Here is a 21,119-nt window from a genome sequence, read left to right on the forward strand (position 1 = left end):
AACAATACAATTAAGACTGAAAAAAATCTAAAAATGTAGTTGCATCATAAAACGTCAGCCTTTATTGCAGTATTTACTTTGTCTCTTAAACACATACGAGTTGTGCAGTTAGAGGTGTTCATCTCTTTCTGTTGTTCACACACACAGACAGACCAGTGATTATCTTCAACAAGACTACATTTTTCTCAAACATTTTAGGGTGTGTGCAGTTGAAATGTTATTAACTACATTACAATTAATGAAAACTGTACAAAATGAGGCATAAATAACACATTTTTAACACACAGTATTTAACAGACCAGCATTTTTGGAAGACTGCAGATGCAGTTGTAAAAAAAAAGAAAAGAAATCAAAACCCATGTGTACAAGCATAAAAAAAAGTCTCATTAAAACCACAGACAGAACTAAAGCATCATTGTAAAATTGGTATGCTGCTAATCTACAGTGGAATGAGATGGATGCTTTTAAAATATAAACATGAAATCTAGAGAAAGATATGTCTGCAATGCTGGTATGGATTGAAATCATTACGAGTTAGAATTCTACTTTTTCCATGTGACAACTTTTCATTGAGTGTAACAACAAAGAAACCACGGGACAGATGAATGGAAATGCTGCTTCAAAGCAGAAGAAAAACTTTAAAACACAACCATTGAAGGACTTGTAAAGCCTGGTAGGTTTCTGTGTCCTTTGTTCTTCAAGAAGCACTTTGTGATAAATGCTATGTAATGTCGATGAGATGTGTTTCAGTCTTAAGTGCAAGCGTTTCTCTCACCTGTTTATTCTTTTCTACCTCACTTTTCACATGTTTGTAAGTCCTTTGGTCTTGATCTTGCATTGCTGGTTTTACGCACAGTACGTTCTTAAAAAGCACTTTGTAGCAACAAAAAGGGGAAGTTCTTCATAGTCAAATATTCGGGGTCAGCAGGGGCAGAAGGAGTTATTAATCCCCCCCGTCAGGTCAGTGATGGCTCCCTCTTCGACCAGGGTTTGTAGGAGTTCCGTCTCGCTGTCCACATTGTGCGAAGGTTGCTGCAGCATGGTGCTGATGGGCAGGTTGTCATAGTAGTGCAGTGTCGCCCCCTGCTGGATGACGTTGTAGCCAAAGCCTGCTAGGCTGACCTCGTCACACAGCAGACTGGCTAAATTCAGTGCAGAGACACCAATGGTAGGCACAGTCTGCGGAAAAAACAAACAGATACCAAAACCATAACTAGGGAGAACAACAATGTTGTCCGAACCCCAAGAGGCAAATAATTAGCATCAGAGACACAAGAATGAGCATAATGTCAGTAGTCTCATCCATTAATGGCTTCCCTGAGTTTTGCCATTAAATCTTCAATTGGATTACAGATGCTGAGAAGCAGGGAAGAGACCATTACTGGCACAAGATTAGAATTATCATGGGGACTACAAATGGTTGCACTGGTTTGATTACTGTGAGTGCTGCAATATCTACAGCCACCCACAAGGGGAAACCTCTCCAACAAAACAAACTGTGGCCACAGTTACATGGGATGGGTCTGTCATCAGAAGGAAGACTGAGTAAAGTTTTGTGTGCAACTCCCTGTGAGAGATGATCCGCTCTAAAATGTGTCTGACAATGGTTTTAAATGTGGATCGAGTGGGTTTGTTCATTAAAAAGAGTGTTAAGAGTTCATAATGCAATTTCAATTCAAATACTTTCAGTAATAAATTTAAAAGATTCAAAAAGTTTAAATTATAAGTTATAAATAAACATAAAACAAGGTGACCCTGTCAAAGATACAACATTTTCGATAAAGAAAGCAAGTTTATGGTTACATTCATTCCTCCAGAAAAAGAGTGAGGTGAAAAGAGCAGTTCGCAACATGAGCGGCAACAGGAAGTTGACATTTTGACAGATTTTAAATTAACATGGCATATCAGTGTCCAAATAACTGTCTTACATTAATATAATAATAACAATATCTAAAAGGGAACTACCAGGGCCACTGTAAAAGTCTAAGAAAGTTAGAAGAGTCTAAAAAAATAACCTACCTCATGTACTAATACTAGTCTACCATGGTGATAAGAGAGACAGGCAGACAGATTTAATCCCTTGTACTGGAGGTGTCTATTACCTGGTCTGTGCCCCACAGGCGTCTTCTTGGTGGAGGGTATTTCAGTAGGTTCAATGCAGCCTCTCTGATGACATCCGGGTTTAGAAGTCTGAACCTGTGGGGTTCAAGAGGGAGCTGATCTGGAACCCTCTGCCAGAAGAAAAACCAGTCCCACAGAGGCTGCAACACAAAGCACACACGTGTCCCATCTTTTTTTTTTTATGTATATAAATACAGTAGTTCACTCTCAAGACTACATATCAGCTTTGAATCTTAGTCACACAAAGACTATATTCTGTGGTGGCATCAAGATTAAAACAATAGGAGAAACATGTCAACATGAAAGAGGAGTCATGGCAAACTTAAAAGGCTCATAGGGGGGGGGTTAATCAATCAGCAATCAGCCTGGCCTTAAATGCAATGATAGACAACTTAAACCTTATTGATGTTTAGTTTTTTCAAAAACCTGGCATTCCAGACATCACCTGTTTTTCTGTTTTTCTGCGTATCTTGATTACTTTCGTGATCTGACGCCTGTAAGGCTTCTTTCAGCATAATCTGATGTGATAGGGGAATCCAAACAATTACATGAACCATATGCCACCCTGTTACTTGATGAATAGGCTTGACTGGCAGTATTTACGGACTCTCAGGGCAGCAGTGATTTTGTGTGTGTGCCAACCCCTCAGATGTGGTTTGTACAAATGGTAAATTCTAAACCTTTGCCAATTTTTTGTGGTAAAAGAAAAAAATGCAGCCCTGTCTTTTACACAAAAAGATGTTTGTGTAAAAGACAGGGCTGCAGTATTTCCCGGAGTCTTTTTTTCCCGCTCTTTAACCACTGGTCACATCCCCTCTCCAAATCAGACAAACCTCTCACTCTCTATTGGGCTTTGCACACGACATTCTCATATACCTGACACACATGGACAAATCTAGTACCACTCTTTTAACAGTATTTGAAGACTGCAAAGAGCAGTCAGGGTTCAAGATTAACTGGATGAAATCTGCTCTGATGCTGTTGAATGAAGCCCAATTCCCAAATTACCAAACATTACACATTTAGGAATAAAGATACACACATCTCTCCAGACTATAGTGGAGAACAACTATAGGAAAACTTTTAAGGAAGTTGAACATGATCTTGCAATTTGGACACAGGTACCTGCTTCATCATAGAGTTGCATATCGGCAACAAAAATGAATGTCCTGTCTCGTATTGACTTTCTAAGTACGATGATTCCACTCTCTACCCCAGGAGACTATTGGGTCAGGATTGGGGCCAGGTATCCAAAGTTTTGTCTGAACTTATGGGTAAAGCCATAATATCCAACTCAACGTTGCTGCTCCTCATTGATGATTCACGGTTTGGAATACGTGAAAGGCAGCATAGGCGGCTGTGGGGGATGTCACAGCTGCCAGTCCAAAGACGGCTGCCGCCTCACGATCGTAGCACCAGGAAATGACATTTTCATGACATTGTGTTACTGGACTGTCTACTGGCCAAATTAATAAAGCAAAAGTGACATGCAGCAGTGCAAATACAGAACAGGGGATGCTGCCACGGGGAGGGATGCTGCGGGAGGAGGGCAGGGATTTACATGTATGCAAAACGATGTCATTATTTGTATCTGTGCTATTGGGAAATAAAGATTTGTTCATGAAAATGACTACAGAACCAATTTTATTTTTAATACCTTTGTGCTGACTTTTCCACAGGAGAATGTATGAACACATCAGAAAGGATAAACAAAATGAGAAAGTTAAATTCCTCCAGCTATTGTTGTTTTGCCTTGGCTTTGTCTACTTTCTCGTGTGGCAAGATAGAATGTTTTCTAAAGACACAAAACCCAATAAAACAACACAGTGATGATCAAACTAATTATATTTAAGATATTTGTTATTGATCAAAATGCCCCAAAGACACACACACACACCCCTACTCACCACAGTGAGCTTGCTGATCATAGCAGAGGTCCAGCTGATGTCTACACTTTTATACACCACTGCTACAAACAGAGAGTGTGGGTCTCTGTCAATCCAGTGGAGCGGTGTACCCTCTGGGTAACTCATCCTGATGCTGGTTCGGTTTCCAACGTCAGCACTGAACTCTCCCAGAGGGCCGCTGTTCAACCTGAGGGAGGGAGACACAGAGAGTCAACACATGTCTGTGATTTCTACACAGTGGCAAATGTTTGTGACGATGATTATTAGCAGAATATGTGGAGTTTCTAACCTGATAACAGTGTCAAAACGGTTGATCAGTGGGCCCAGCTCTAGGCCTCTGAGAATGCCGCCATTTCCCACGACCACACAGCGTCGACATTTATCTGATGTGCTTCCCGGCTGGCGTGTAGAGTCAGAGTTTGGCAGCTTTAAAGGAAAATTTGCACAAAGAATAATTAGGGATTTGCTCCAAAAAGTAATGTGCTCTATGGATATAAAGATGCACTTTTGTTAGGGACACGGGGCAACGTCCCGAGTCACTTATTACTATCCCGCGCGTTTCTTCTTCTTCTTCTTATTATTAGGGACACGGGGCAACGTCCCGAGTCACTGGCTCCTACAGCTATTTCATAGCTGCAGGAGCCAGTGACTCGGGGCATAGCCCCGAGTCACTTATTACTATCCCGCGCGTTTCTTCTTATTAGGGACACGGGGCAACGTCCCGAGTCACTTATTACTATCCCGCGCGTTTCTTCTTCTTCTTCTTATTAGGGACACGGGGCAACGTCCCGAGTCACTTATTACTATCCCGCGCATTTCTTCTTCTTCTTCTTCTTATTAGGGACACGGGGCACGCTCCGAGTCACTGGCTCCTACAGCTATGAAATAGCTGCAGGAGCCAGTGACTCGGGGCAGAGCCCCGAGTCACTTATTACTATCCCGCGCGTTTCTTCTTCTTCTTATTAGGGACACGGGGCAACGTCCCGAGTCACTTATTACTATCCCGCGCGTTTCTTCTTCTTCTTCTTCTTATTAGGGACACGGGGCAACGTCCCGAGTCACTTATTACTATCCCGCGCGTTTCTTCTTCTTCTTCTTCTTATTAGGGACACGGGGCAACGTCCCGAGTCACTTATTACTATCCCGCGCGTTTCTTCTTCTTCTTATTAGGGACACGGGGCAACGTCCCGAGTCACTGGCTCCTACAGCTATGAAATAGCTGCAGGAGCCAGTGACTCGGGGCGTAGCCCCGAGTCACTTATTACTATCCCGCGCGTTTCTTCTTCTTCTTATTAGGGACACGGGGCAACGTCCCGAGTCACTGGCTCCTACATCGCCATAAAACGAAAAGTTGTTGTGTCAGGAATAAAACGAGGAGATGGCCGGACTCAGGAAGTTCTCGGGAGTCCGATGATCTATAGTACACTCTGATACGAGGTACGGTTCTCTCACCAGAGGATTTAGTTCAGGAGGTTCGCCGAACCCAAATCTCACTGCATACAATACAAACTCCTGTTCTCTGAGTCGCAGAGTCTTTTTAAGTCGACCATTTTGTCATTTTTCTAAAGAATATCTGGACATAAAACACACGTACATCTGGCCCAGACTTGTCCGCATCTCACAGTGTAATCGGTTTTTTGATAGCAGCTACGGTTTTGACACAATCGCAAGTTGTTCGGAAGAAACCGACAGCGAAAAAGCCGCTTTTCAAGGGAGGAGTTTAACAGGTGCAACTGTCATTTACACACACACCGGTCAATAACCCACGCACACACATCTGCAGGACAACCAGCCTGAGAATGATTATCTTAACGAGCTCAGTCAAAACAAGGGCATTGTTTGAAAACAATCTCTGTCCAACAAGCAGTTAAACTCAGCTTCAGAAAGCTCTTTGCCAAAGAGGTTGAGACAGTAGTCACACAAATGCACACACAAAAAGGGCTAACCAACAGCTAAAAAGTGATTAAAAACAGGTAAACAGTGGGAGAGGTGCAGAGGTAATTATCAGCAGGTGGGGCAGAAGTTACACAGGCACACACGCACACACACACATTCAGACACATATATACTATACACATCTCCATGTTGGAGCTGGTTGGGCTGCTTGTGTAGTTCAAGCAGACACACACACACAAACAGACGAAGACACACACATACGCAGTCACACACAATGACAGATACATAAACACACACACACAGACAAATGCATAATGAAAACCCCATCCCCCCGCCCCCTTGTTAACGCCGTTAGCTCTGTTAGCTCTGTTAGCACAGTTAGCTCTGTTAGCGTTAGCGCCGTTAGCTCTATTCGCACCGTTAGCTGTTAGCTCCGTTAGTGTTAGCTCTGTTAGTGTTAGCTCTGTTAGCTCTGTTAGCATTAACTCCATTCATGCTTATTGATTCAGTTCATTAATTCATGTTAACAGAGACATGAAGCAGAGGAGAGAAGCAGACACAGACAGCTGAGGTGATCAACAGAGACAGACAAGGAGAAAGCCACAGAAACAGACGAAGACACACACATACGCAGTCACACACAACGACAGATACATAAACACACACACACAGACAAATGCATAATGAAAACCCCATCCCCCCGCCCCCTTGTTAACGCCGTTAGCTCTATTAGCTCTGTTAGCACAGTTAGCTCTGTTAGCGTTAGAGCTGTTAGCTCTATTCGCACCGTTAGCTGTTCGCTCCGTTAGTGTTAGCTCTGTTAGCTCCGTTAGCATTAGCTCCATTCATGTTTATTGATTCAGTTCATTAATTCATGTTAACAGAGACATGAAGCAGAGGAGAGAAGCAGACACAGACAGCTGAGGTGATCAACAGAGACAGACAAGGAGAAAGCCACAGAAACACAGCTGAGAGCAATTCATTAATCAGGGACTGACTACCTCTGATATCTGCCGTTTTCTCACATTGCAGCCTTTTTCAATTGTCCGCTGCTTCGCCATAGTTTCTCCTAGAGACTTCATTCAAACTTTAAAACGTAGATAATTTTGTCGGCTCAAATGCACCCCGTGTCCCTTTCAAAATTTCCCAGGGGGAATTTTCTAGTTAGGGACACGGGGCAACGTCCCAAGTCACTGGCTCCTACAGCTATGAAATAGCTGCAGGAGCCAGTGACTCGGGGCGTAGCCCCGAGTCACTTATTACTATCCCGCGCGTTTCTTCTTCTTCTTCTTATTAGGGACTCGGGGCGTAGCCCCGAGTCACTTATTACTATCCCGCGCGTTTCTTCTTATTAGGGACACGGGGCAACGTCCCGAGTCACTGGCTCCTACAGCTATTTCATAGCTGCAGGAGCCAGTGACTCGGGGCGTAGCCCCGAGTCACTTATTACTATCCCGCGCGTTTCTTCTTCTTCTTCTTCTTATTAGGGACACGGGGCACGCTCCGAGGCACTGGCTCCTGCAGCTCTGCTGCAGGAGCCAGTGACTCGGGGCGTAGCCCCGAGTCACTTATTACTATCCCGCGTGTTTCTTCTTATTATTAGGGACACGGGGCAACGTCCCGAGTCACTGGCTCCTACAGCTATGAAATAGCTGCAGGAGCCAGTGACTCGGGGCGTAGCCCCGAGTCACTTATTACTATCCCGCGCGTTTCTTCTTCTTCTTCTTCTTATTATTAGGGACACGGGGCACGCTCCGAGGCACTGGCTCCTGCAGCTCTGCTGCAGGAGCCAGTGACTCGGGGCGTAGCCCCGAGTCACTTATTACTATCCCGCGCGTTTCTTCTTATTAGGGACACGGGGCACGCTCCGAGGCACTGGCTCCTGCAGCTCTGCTGCAGGAGCCAGTGACTCGGGGCGTAGCCCCGAGTCACTTATTACTATCCCGCGCGTTTCTTCTTATTATTATTATTTTTCATCATCCTCCAAATTTTTGTCCCTGAACTCGCCCCGCAGCTTTGAGAAAACCCTTGCAAATTATATATCAAAACGTGCGGTTTGATCAGGATCGGTGTGCTATTACTTTTCTCAAATTTATCGCAGTTTTTCGCGTCGTACGACGCGAAAAACTGCGATAAATTTCCCATAAGAATGAATGGGACGGGCGAAAAAAAAAAGATGGAAATTGGAGTTTTTCAAACGTCTGTAGCTCAGGCATACATTCACCGAGAGACTTCATTTGAACTTTAAAACGTAGATAATTTTGTCGGCTCCAAATGACCCTCGGCACATTTTGATATCTCTTACGGTTTTCGAACTATGACCATCGAAGGCCGACGTAAGACGCGAACAACTGCGAAGACTTTCCCATAAGAAATGAATGGGGAAATTTCCTCAAATTTCAGCCTTTTTCAATTGTCCGCAGCTCGGCCATACTTTGTCCTAGAGACTTCATTCAAAGTTTAAAACGTAGATAAATTTGTCAGCTCAAAATTAATACCGGCACATTTTTTGATATCTCTTACGGTTTTCGAGCTATGACCATCTGAAGACCATCAAGTTTCTCACAAAAATGCTCAGAATCTCTCCCTCTACAGTGGGTGATGTCATAAGTTAGAGTGAGACAGCCGGTGAAAAATCGCCTGAAATGTGTTTCTAAAATTGCCGTAAAATACAAACGGTGAATAGGAGACACATAATTTTGGGATCTTTTGTAGACAAACTTGTCCTCTTTCATGTGATGTCCTCGAAAAAGCCGAGAGACTTACTGAATTTAAATAGTGAGGCTTTTTGTGTAGCCACCTCCCTCTAGCTCTCCCATTGACTCCAATGTAAAAATTCAGAGCTGTTTTGTGAGAAAAGCATAAATGCCTCCTGTCTTTACATCGCCATAAAACGAAAAGTTGTTGTCTCAGGAATAAAACGAGATGATATTCGGACTCAGGAAGTTCTCGGGAGTCCGATGATCTATAGTACACTCTGATACGAGGTACGGTTCTCTCACCAGAGGATTTAGTTCAGGAGGTTCGCCGAACCCAAATCTCACTGCATACAATACAAACTCCTGTTCTCTGAGTCGCAGAGTCTTTTTAAGTCGACCATTTTGTCATTTTTCTAAAGAATATCTGGACATAAAACACACGTACATCTGGCCCAGACTTGTCCGCATCTCACAATGTAATCGGTTTTTTGATAGCAGCTACGGTTTTGACACAATCGCAAGTTGTTCGGAAGAAACCGACAGCGAAAAAGACGCTTTTCAAGGGAAGAGTTTAACAGTTGCAACTGTCATTTACACACACACCGGTCAAGAACCCACGCACACACATCTGCAGGACAACAAGCCTGAGAGTGATTATCTTAACGAGCTCAGTCAAAACAAGGGCATTGTTTGAAAACAATCTCCGTCCAACAAGCAGTTAAACTCAGCTTCACAAAGCTCTTTGCCAAAGAGGTTGAGACAGTAGTCACACAAATGCAGAAGTTACACAGGCACACACACACACACACACACACACATTCAGACACATATATACTATACACATCTCCATGTTGGAGCTGGTTTGGCTGCTTGTGTAGTTCAAGCAGACACACACACACAAACAGACGAAGACACACACATACGCAGTCACACACAATGACAGATACATAAACACACACACACAGACAAATGCATAATGAAAACCCCATCCCCCCGCCCCTTGTTAACGCCGTTAGCTCTGTTAGCTCTGTTAGCACAGTTAGCTCTGTTAGCGTTAGCGCCGTTAGCTCTATTCGCGCCGTTAGCTGTTAGCTCCGTTAGTGTTAGCTCCGTTAGTGTTAGCTCCGTTAGTGTTAGCTCTGTTAGCTCTGTTAGCATTAACTCCATTCATGCTTATTGATTCAGTTCATTAATTCATGTTAACAGAGACATGAAGCAGAGGACAGAAGCAGACACAGACAGCTGAGGTGATCAACAGAGACAGACAAGGAGAAAGCCACAGAAACAGACGAAGACACACACATACGCAGTCACACACAACGACAGATACATAAACACACACACACAGACAAATGCATAATGAAAACCCCATCCCCCCGCCCCCTTGTTAACGCCGCTAGCTCTATTAGCTCTGTTAGCACAGTTAGCTCTGGTTGCGTTAGCGCCGATAGCTCTATTCGCACTGTTAGATGTTCGCTCCATTAGTGTTAGCTCTGTTAGCTCCGTTAGCATTTTCTCCATTCATGTTTATTGATTCAGTTCATTAATTCATGTTAACAGAGACATGAAGCAGAGGAGAGAAGCAGACACAGACAGCTGAGGTGATCAACAGAGACAGACAAGGAGAAAGCCACAGAAACACAGCTGAGAGCAATTCATTAATCAGGGACTGACTACCTCTGATATCTGCCGTTTTCTCACATTGCAGCCTTTTTCAATTGTCCGCTGCTTCGCCATAGTTTCTCCTAGAGACTTCATTCAAACTTTAAAACGTAGATAATTTTGTCGGCTCGAACGCACCCCGTGTCCCTTTCAAAATTTCCCAGGGGGAATTTTCTACTTTAAAACGTAGATAATTTTGTCGGCTCCAAATGACCCTCGGCACATTTTGATATCTCTTACGGTTTTCGAGCTATGACCATCGAAGGCCGACGTAAGACACAAACAACTGCGATAAATTTCCCATAAGAAATGAATGGGGAAATTTCCTCAAATTTCAGCCTTTTTCAATTGTCCGCTGCTCGGCCATACTTTGTCCTAGAGACTTCATTCAAACTTTAAAACGTAGATAATTTTGTCGGCTCCAACACACCCCGTGTCCCTTTCAAAATTTCCCAGGGGGAATTTTCTAGTTATTATTTTTCATCATCCTCCAAATTTTCGTCCCTAAACTCACCCCGCAGCTTTGAGAAAACCCTTGCAAATTATATATCAAAACGTGCGGTTTGATCGGGATCGGTGTGCTATTACTTTTCTCAAATTTATCGCAGTTTTTCGCGTCGTAAGACGCGAAAAACTGCGATAAATTTCCCATAAGAAATGAATGGGACGGGCGAAAAAAACAAGATTGAAATTGGAGTTTTTCAAACATCTGTAGCTCAGGCATACATTCACCGAGAGACTTCATTTCAACTTTAAAATGTAGACCCAAGTCTGGTCTATTGGTGTGTTCATCCACATTTTGATTGGTCCTATAGTTTTTGATCAGTCACTGTTCAATGACAGTGATCGTTTGGCGGGAAATTTTGAGATTATAATGGGTGTGTATTGCGCGGAATGTTCGTGCTAGAGTGCGTGCTAGAGTGGCACAGAGTCTAAAAACGATCTGAAAATCTTCTCGTTTTCTCGTCGCTACGGCCACAAATTACACTCTACACGCATAATTTTGGGCTCATTTTGTAGACAAACTTGTCCTCTTTCGTGTGATGTCCTCGAAAAAGCCGAGAGACTTACTGAATTTAAATAGTGAGACGTTTTGTGCAGCCAGCGCCCTCCTGTTCTCCCATTAAGTCCCATGTTAAAATTCAGAGCTGTTTTGTGAGCAAAGCAGAAATGCCTCCTGTCTTTAGATCGCCATAAAACGAAAAGTTGTTGTGTCAGGAATAAAACGAGGAGATGGCCGGACTCAGGAAGTTCTCGGGAGTCCGATGATCTATAGTACACTCTGATACGAGGTACGGTTCTCTCACCAGAGGATTTAGTTCAGGAGGTTCGCCGAACCCAAATCTCACTGCATACAATACAAACTCCTGTTCTCTGAGTCGCAGAGTCTTTTTAAGTCGACCATTTTGTCATTTTTCTAAAGAATATCTGGACATAAAACACACGTACATCTGGCCCAGACTTGTCCGCATCTCACAGTGTAATCGGTTTTTTGATAGCAGCTACGGTTTTGACACAATCGCAAGTTGTTCGGAAGAAACCGACAGCGAAAAAGCCGCTTTTCAAGGGAGGAGTTTAACAGGTGCAACTGTCATTTACACACACACCGGTCAATAACCCACGCACACACATCTGCAGGACAACCAGCCTGAGAATGATTATCTTAACGAGCTCAGTCAAAACAAGGGCATTGTTTGAAAACAATCTCCATCCAACAAACAGTTAAACTCAGCTTCACCAAGCGCTTTGCCAAAAAGGTTGAGAAAGTAGTCACACAAACACACACACAAGCAGGGCTAACCAACAGCTAAAAAGTGATTAAAAACAAGCACGTCAAAACTGAACAGGAACAGGTAAAAAGTGGGAGAGGTAGAGAGGTAATTATCAGCAGGTGGGGCAGAAGTTACACACGCACACAAACAAACACACACACACACACACATTCAGACACACATATACCAGACACATCTCCATGTAGGAGCTGGTTGGGCTGCTTGTGTAGTTCAAGCAGACACACACACACAAACAGACGAAGACACACACATACGCAGTCACACACAACGACAGATACATAAACACACACACACAGACAAATGCATAATGAAAACCCCATCCCCCCGCCCCCTTGTTAACGCCGTTAGCTCTGTTAGCTCTGTTAGCACAGTTAGCTCTGTTAGCGTTAGCGCCGTTAGCTATATTCGCACCTTTAGCTGTTAGCTCAGTTAGTGTTAGCTCTGTTAGCTCCGTTAGCATTAGCTCCATTCATGTTTATTGATTCAGTTCATTAATTCATGTTAACAGAGACATGAAGCAGAGGAGAGAAGCAGACACAGACAGCTGAGGTGATCAACAGAGACAGACAAGGAGAAAGCCACAGAAACACAGCTGAGAGCAATTCATTAATCAGGGACTGACTACCTCTGATATCTGCCGTTTTCTCAATTTGCAGCCTTTTTCAATTGTCCGCTGCTTCGCCATAGTTTCTCCTAGAGACTTCATTCAAACTTTAAAACGTAGATAATTTTGTCGGCTCGAACGCACCCCGTGTCCCTTTCAAAATTTCCCAGGGGGAATTTTCTAGTTATTATTTTTCATCTTCCTCCAAGTTTTCGTCCTCAAACTCGTCCCACAGCTTTGAGAAAACCCTCGCAAATTATATATCAAAACGTGCGTATTGTTCGGGATCGGTGTGCTATTACTTTTCTCAAATTTATCGCAGTTTTTCGCGTCGTAAGACGCGAAAAACTGCGATAAATTTCCCATAAGAAATGAATGGGACGGGCGAAAAAAACAAGATTGAAATTGGAGTTTTTCAAACATCTGTAGCTCAGGCATACATTCACCGAGAGACTTCATTTCAACTTTAAAATGTAGACCCAAGTCTGGTCTATTGGTGTGTTCATCCACATTTTGATTGGTCCTATAGTTTTTGATCAGTCACTGTTCAATGACAGTGATCGTTTGGCGGGAAATTTTGAGATTATAATGGGTGTGTATTGCGCGGAATGTTCGTGCTAGAGTGCGTGCTAGAGTGGCACAGAGTCTAAAAACGATCTGAAAATCTTCTCTTTTTCTCGTCGCTACGGCCACAAATTACACTCTACACGCATAATTTTGGGCTCATTTTGTAGACAAACTTGTCCTCTTTCGTGTGATGTCCTCGAAAAAGCCGAGAGACTTACTGAATTTAAATAGTGAGACGTTTTGTGCAGCCAGCGCCCTCCTGTTCTCCCATTAAGTCCCATGTTAAAATTCAGAGCTGTTTTGTGAGCAAAGCAGAAATGCCTCCTGTCTTTAGATCGCCATAAAACGAAAAGTTGTTGTGTCAGGAATAAAACGAGGAGATGGCCGGACTCAGGAAGTTCTCGGGAGTCCGATGATCTATAGTACACTCTGATACGAGGTACGGTTCTCTCACCAGAGGATTTAGTTCAGGAGGTTCGCCGAACCCAAATCTCACTGCATACAATACAAACTCCTGTTCTCTGAGTCGCAGAGTCTTTTTAAGTCGACCATTTTGTCATTTTTCTAAAGAATATCTGGACATAAAACACACGTACATCTGGCCCAGACTTGTCCGCATCTCACAGTGTAATCGGTTTTTTGATAGCAGCTACGGTTTTGACACAATCGCAAGTTGTTCGGAAGAAACCGACAGCGAAAAAGCCGCTTTTCAAGGGAGGAGTTTAACAGGTGCAACTGTCATTTACACACACACCGGTCAATAACCCACGCACACACATCTGCAGGACAACAAGCCTGAGAATGATTATCTTAACGAGCTCAGTCAAAACAAGGGCATTGTTTGAAAACAATCTCCAACCAACAAACAGTTAAACTCAGCTTCACCAAGCGCTTTGCCAAAAAGGTTGAGAAAGTAGTCACACAAACACACACACAAGCAGGGCTAACCAACAGCTAAAAAGTGATTAAAAACAAGCACGTCAAAACTGAACAGGAACAGGTAAAAAGTGGGAGAGGTAATTATCAGCAGGTGGGGCAGAAGTTACACACGCACACAAACAAACACACACACACACACACATTCAGACACACATATACCAGACACATCTCCATGTAGGAGCAGGTTGGGCTGCTTGTGTAGTTCAAGCAGACACACACACACAAACAGACGAAGACACACACATACGCAGTCACACACAATGACAGATACAGAAACACACACACACAGACAAATGCATAATGAAAACCCCATCCCCCCGCCCCCTTGTTAACGCCGTTATTAGCTCTGTTAGCACAGTTAGCTCTGTTAGCGTTAGCGCCGTTAGCTCTATTCGCACCGCTAGCTGTTAGCTCCGTTAGTGTTAGCTCTGTTAGCTCCGTCAGCATTAGCTCCATTCATGTTTATTGATTCAGTTCATTAATTCATGTTAACAGAGACATGAAGCAGAGGAGAGAAGCAGACACAGACAGCTGAGGTGATCAACAGAGACAGACAAGTAGAAAGCCACAGAAACAGACGAAGACACACACATACGCAGTCACACACAACGACAGATACATAAACACACACACACAGACAAATGCATAATGAAAACCCCATCCCCCCGCCCCCTTGTTAACGCTGTTAGCTCTATTAGCTCTGCTAGCACAGTTAGCTCTGTTAGCGCTACCGCCGTTAGCGATATTCGCACCGTTAGCTGTTAGCTCAGTTAGTGTTAGCTCTGTTAGCTCTGTTAGCATTAGCTCCATTCATGTTTATTGATTCAGTTCATTAATTCATGTTAACAGAGACATGAAGCAGAGGAGAGAAGCAGACACAGACAGCTGAGGTGATCAACAGAGACAGACAAGGAGAAAGCCACAGAAACACAGCTGGGAGCAATTCATTAATCAGGGACTGACTGCCTCTGATATCTGCAGTTTTCTCAAATTGCAGCCTTTTTCAATTGTCCGCTGCTTCGCCATAGTTTCTCCTAGAGACTTCATTCAAACTTTAAAACGTAGATAATTTTGTCGGCTTAAACACACCCCGTGTCCCTTTCAAAATTTCCCAGAGGGAATTTTCTAGTTATTATTTTTCATCATCCTCCAAATTTTTGTCCCTGAACTCGCCCCGCAGCTTTGAGAAAACCCTTGCAAATTATATATCAAAACGTGCGGTTTGATCAGGATCGGTGTGCTATTACTTTTCTCAAATTTATCGCAGTTTTTCGCGTCGTAAGACGCGAAAAACTGCGATAAATTTCCCATAAGAATGAATGGGACGGGCGAAAAAAAAAAGATGGAAATTGGAGTTTTTCAAACGTCTGTAGCTCAGGCATACATTCACCGAGAGACTTCATTTGAACTTTAAAACGTAGATAATTTTGTCGGCTCCAAATGACCCTCGGCACATTTTGATATCTCTTACGGTTTTCGAACTATGACCATCGAAGGCCGACGTAAGACGCGAACAACTGCGAAGACTTTCCCATAAGAAATGAATGGGGAAATTTCCTCAAATTTCAGCCTTTTTCAATTGTCCGCAGCTCGGCCATACTTTGTCCTAGAGACTTCATTCAAAGTTTAAAACGTAGATAAATTTGTCAGCTCAAAATTAATACCGGCACATTTTTTGATATCTCTTACGGTTTTCGAGCTATGACCATCTGAAGACCATCAAGTTTCTCACAAAAATGCTCAGAATCTCTCCCTCTACAGTGGGTGATGTCATAAGTTAGAGTGAGACAGCCGGTGAAAAATCGCCTGAAATGTGTTTCTAAAATTGCCGTAAAATACAAACGGTGAATAGGAGACACATAATTTTGGGATCTTTTGTAGACAAACTTGTCCTCTTTCATGTGATGTCCTCGAAAAAGCCGAGAGACTTACTGAATTTAAATAGTGAGGCTTTTTGTGTAGCCACCTCCCTCTAGCTCTCCCATTGACTCCAATGTAAAAATTCAGAGCTGTTTTGTGAGAAAAGCATAAATGCCTCCTGTCTTTACATCGCCATAAAACGAAAAGTTGTTGTCTCAGGAATAAAACGAGATGATATTCGGACTCAGGAAGTTCTCGGGAGTCCGATGATCTATAGTACACTCTGATACGAGGTACGGTTCTCTCACCAGAGGATTTAGTTCAGGAGGTTCGCCGAACCCAAATCTCACTGCATACAATACAAACTCCTGTTCTCTGAGTCGCAGAGTCTTTTTAAGTCGACCATTTTGTCATTTTTCTAAAGAATATCTGGACATAAAACACACGTACATCTGGCCCAGACTTGTCCGCATCTCACAGTGTAATCGGTTTTTTGATAGCAGCTACGGTTTTGACACAATCGCAAGTTGTTCGGAAGAAACCGACAGCGAAAAAGCCGCTTTTCAAGGGAGGAGTTTAACAGGTGCAACTGTCATTTACACACACACCGGTCAATAACCCACGCACACACATCTGCAGGACAACAAGCCTGAGAATGATTATCTTAACGAGCTCAGTCAAAACAAGGGCATTGTTTGAAAACAATCTCCGTCCAACAAACAGTTAAACTCAGCTTCACCAAGCGCTTTGCCAAAAAGGTTGAGAAAGTAGTCACACAAACGCACACACAAGCAGGGCTAACCAACAGCTAAAAAGTGATTAAAAACAAGCACGTCAAAACTGAACAGGAACAGGTAAAAAGTGGGAGAGGTAGAGAGGTAATTATCAGCAGGTGGGGCAGAAGTTACACACGCACACAAACAAACACACACACACACACACATTCAGACACACATATACCAGACACATCTCCATGTAGGAGCAGGTTGGGCTGCTTGTGTAGTTCAAGCAGACACACACACACAAACAGACGAAGACACACACATACGCAGTCACACACAATGACAGATACATAAACACACACACACAGACAAATGCATAATGAAAACCCCATCCCCCCGCCCCCTTGTTAACGCCGTTAGCTCTGTTAGCTCTGTTAGCACCGTTAGCTCTGTTAGCACAGTTAGCTCTGTTAGCGTTTGCGCCGTTAGCTCTATTAGCGCGGTTAGCTGTTCGCTCCGTTAGTGTTAGCTCCGTTAGCATTAGCTCCATTCATGTTTATTGATTCAGTTCATTAATTCATGTTAACAGAGACATGAAGCAGAGGAGAGAAGCAGACACAGACAGCTGAGGTGATCAACAGAGACAGACAAGGAGAAAGCCACAGAAACACAGCTGAGAGCAATTCATTAATCAGGGACTGACTACCTCTGATATCTGCCGTTTTCTCACATTGCAGCCTTTTTCAATTGTCCGCTGCTTCGCCATAGTTTCTCCTAGAGACTTCATTCAAACTTTAAAACGTAGATAATTTTGTCGGCTCCAAATGACCCTCGGCACATTTTGATATCTCTTACGGTTTTCGAGCTATGACCATCGAAGGCCGACGTAAGACGCAAACAACTGCGATAAATTTCCCATAAGAAATGAATGGGGAAATTTCCTCAAATTTCAGCCTTTTTCAATTGTCCGCTGCTCGGCCATACTTTGTCCTAGAGACTTCATTCAAACTTTAAAACGTAGATAATTTTGTCGGCTCGAACGCACCCCGTGTCCCTTTCAAAATTTCCCAGGGGGAATTTTCTAGTTATTTTTCATCTTCCTCCAAGTTTTCGTCCTCAAACTCGCCCCGCAGCTTTGAGAAAACCCTCGCAAATTATATATCAAAACGTGCGTATTGTTCGGGATCGGTGTGCTATTACTTTTCTCAAATTTATCGCAGTTTTTCGCGTCGTAAGACGCGAAAAACTGCGATAAATTTCCCATAAGAAATGAATGGGACCGGTGAAAAAAACAAGATTGAAATTGGAGTTTTTCAAACATCTGTAGCTCAGGCATACATTCACCGAGAGACTTCATTTCAACTTTAAAATGTAGACCCAAGTCTGGTCTATTGGTGTGTTCATCCACATTTTGATTGGTCCTGTAGTTTTTGATCAGTCACTGTTCAATGACAGTGATCGTTTGGCGGGAAATTTTGAGATTATAATGGGTGTGTATTGCGCGGAATGTTCGTGCTAGAGTGCGTGCTAGAGTGGCACAGAGTCTAAAAACGATCTGAAAATCTTCTCTTTTTCTCGTCGCTACGGCCACAAATTACACTCTACACGCATAGTTTTGGGCTCATTTTGTAGACAAACTTGTCCTCTTTCGTGTGATGTCCTCGAAAAAGCCGAGAGACTTACTGAATTTAAATAGTGAGACGTTTTGTGCAGCCAGCGCCCTCCTGTTCTCCCATTAAGTCCCATGTTAAAATTCAGAGCTGTTTTGTGAGCAAAGCAGAAATGCCTCCTGTCTTTAGATCGCCATAAAACGAAAAGTTGTTGTGTCAGGAATAAAACGAGGAGATGGCCGGACTCAGGAAGTTCTCGGGAGTCCGATGATCTATAGTACACTCTGATACGAGGTACGGTTCTCTCACCAGAGGATTTAGTTCAGGAGGTTCGCCGAACCCAAATCTCACTGCATACAATACAAACTCCTGTTCTCTGAGTCGCAGAGTCTTTTTAAGTCGACCATTTTGTCATTTTTCTAAAGAATATCTGGACATAAAACACACGTACATCTGGCCCAGACTTGTCCGCATCTCACAGTGTAATCGGTTTTTTGATAGCAGCTACGGTTTTGACACAATCGCAAGTTGTTCGGAAGAAACCGACAGCGAAAAAGCCGCTTTTCAAGGGAAGAGTTTAACAGGTGCAACTGTCATTTACACACACACCGGTCAATAACCCACGCACACACATCTGCAGGACAACAAGCCTGAGAATGATTATCTTAACGAGCTCAGTCAAAACAAGGGCATTGTTTGAAAACAATCTCCGTCCAACAAACAGTTAAACTCAGCTTCACCAAGCGCTTTGCCAAAAAGGTTGAGACAGTAGTCACACAAACACACACACAAGCAGGGCTAACCAACAGCTAAAAAGTGATTAAAAACAAGCACGTCAAAACTGAACAGGAACAGGTAAAAAGTGGGAGAGGTAGAGAGGTAATTATCAGCAGGTGGGGCAGAAGTTACACACGCACACAAACAAACACACACACACACACACATTCAGACACACATATACCAGACACATCTCCATGTAGGAGCTGGTTGGGCTGCTTGTGTAGTTCAAGCAGACACACACACACAAACAGACGAAGACACACACATACGCAGTCACACACAACGACAGATACATAAACACACACACACAGACAAATGCATAATGAAAACCCCATCCCCCCGCCCCCTTGTTAACGCCGTTAGCTCTGTTAGCTCTGTTAGCACAGTTAGCTCTGTTAGCGCTAGCGCCGTTAGCTATATTCGCACCTTTAGCTGTTAGCTCCGTTAGTGTTAGCTCTGTTAGCTCCGTTAGCATTAGCTCCATTCATGTTTATTGATTCAGTTCATTAATTCATGTTAACAGAGACATGAAGCAGAGGAGAGAAGCAGACACAGACAGCTGAGGTGATCAACAGAGACAGACAAGGAGAAAGCCACAGAAACACAGCTGAGAGCAATTCATTAATCAGGGACTGACTGCCTCTGATATCTGCCGTTTTCTCAATTTGCAGCCTTTTTCAATTGTCCGCTGCTTCGCCATAGTTTCTCCTAGAGACTTCATTCAAACTTTAAAACGTAGATAATTTTGTCGGCTCAAAATGACCCTCGGCACATTTTGATATCTCTTACGGTTTTCGAGCTATGACCATCGAAGGCCGACGTAAGACGCAAACAACTGCGATAAATTTCCCATAAGAAATGAATGGGGAAATTTCCTCAAATTTCAGCCTTTTTCAATTGTCCGCTGCTCGGCCATACTTTGTCCTAGAGACTTCATTCAAACTTTAAAACGTAGATAATTTTGTCGGCTCGAACACACCCCGTGTCCCTTTCAAAATTTCCCAGAGGGAATTTTCTAGTTAGGGACACGGGGCAACGTCCCGAGTCACTGGCTCCTACAGCTATTTCATAGCTGCAGGAGCCAGTGACTCGGGGCGTAGCCCCGAGTCACTTATTACTATCCCGCGCGTTTCTTCTTCTTCTTATTAGGGACACGGGGCAACGTCCCGAGTCACTGGCTCCTACAGCTATTTCATAGCTGCAGGAGCCAGTGACTCGGGGCGTAGCCCCGAGTCACTTATTACTATCCCGCGCGTTTCTTCTTCTTCTTATTATTATTATTTTTCATCTTCCTCCAAGTTTTCGTCCTCAAACTCGCCCCGCAGCTTTGAGAAAACCCTCGCAAATTATATATCAAAACGTGCGTATTGTTCGGGATCGGTGTGCTATTACTTTTCTCAAATTTATCGCAGTTTTTCGCGTCGTAAGACGCGAAAAACTGCGATAAATTTCCCATAAGAAATGAATGGGACCGGTGAAAAAAACAATATTGAAATTGGAGTTTTTCAAACATCTGTAGCTCAGGCATACATTCACCGAGAGACTTCATTTCAACTTTAAAATGTAGACCCAAGTCTGGTCTATTGGTGTGTTCATCCACATTTTGATTGGTCCTATAGTTTTTGATCAGTCACCGTTCAATGACAGTGATCGTTTGGCGGGAAATTTTGAGATTATAATGGGTGTGTATTGCGCGGAATGTTCGTGCTAGAGTGCGTGCTAGAGTGGCACAGAGTCTAAAAACGATCTGAAAATCTTCTCTTTTTCTCGTCGCTACGGCCACAAATTACACTCTACACGCATAATTTTGGGCTCATTTTGTAGACAAACTTGTCCTCTTTCGTGTGATGTCCTCGAAAAAGCCGAGAGACTTACTGAATTTAAATAGTGAGACGTTTTGTGCAGCCAGCGCCCTCCTGTTCTCCCATTAAGTCCCATGTTAAAATTCAGAGCTGTTTT

The 21,119-nt window shown here is 43.4% G+C and overlaps 1 protein-coding gene across 1 annotated transcript in view; it reads right to left on the minus strand.

Annotated features, from left to right (window-relative positions):
- Window positions 1–39: 39 nt before the first annotated feature.
- st3gal5 (ST3 beta-galactoside alpha-2,3-sialyltransferase 5) overlaps window positions 40–21,119 on the minus strand; it is a 47,961-nt gene continuing 26,881 nt past the window's right edge. Inside the window, exons 5-8 of the mRNA XM_041944115.1 lie at window positions 4,318–4,454; window positions 4,029–4,215; window positions 2,103–2,261; window positions 40–1,179 (exon numbers count right to left, since the gene is read on the minus strand). Coding sequence (XP_041800049.1) covers window positions 922–1,179; window positions 2,103–2,261; window positions 4,029–4,215; window positions 4,318–4,454 — 741 coding nt within the window. The 3' untranslated portion in view covers window positions 40–921. The remainder of the gene's footprint in view (window positions 1,180–2,102; window positions 2,262–4,028; window positions 4,216–4,317; window positions 4,455–21,119) is intronic.

The sequence above is a fragment of the Chelmon rostratus genome, chromosome 9 (genome assembly GCF_017976325.1).
Source record: "Chelmon rostratus isolate fCheRos1 chromosome 9, fCheRos1.pri, whole genome shotgun sequence".
NCBI classification, from domain to species: Eukaryota; Metazoa; Chordata; class Actinopteri; order Chaetodontiformes; family Chaetodontidae; genus Chelmon; species Chelmon rostratus.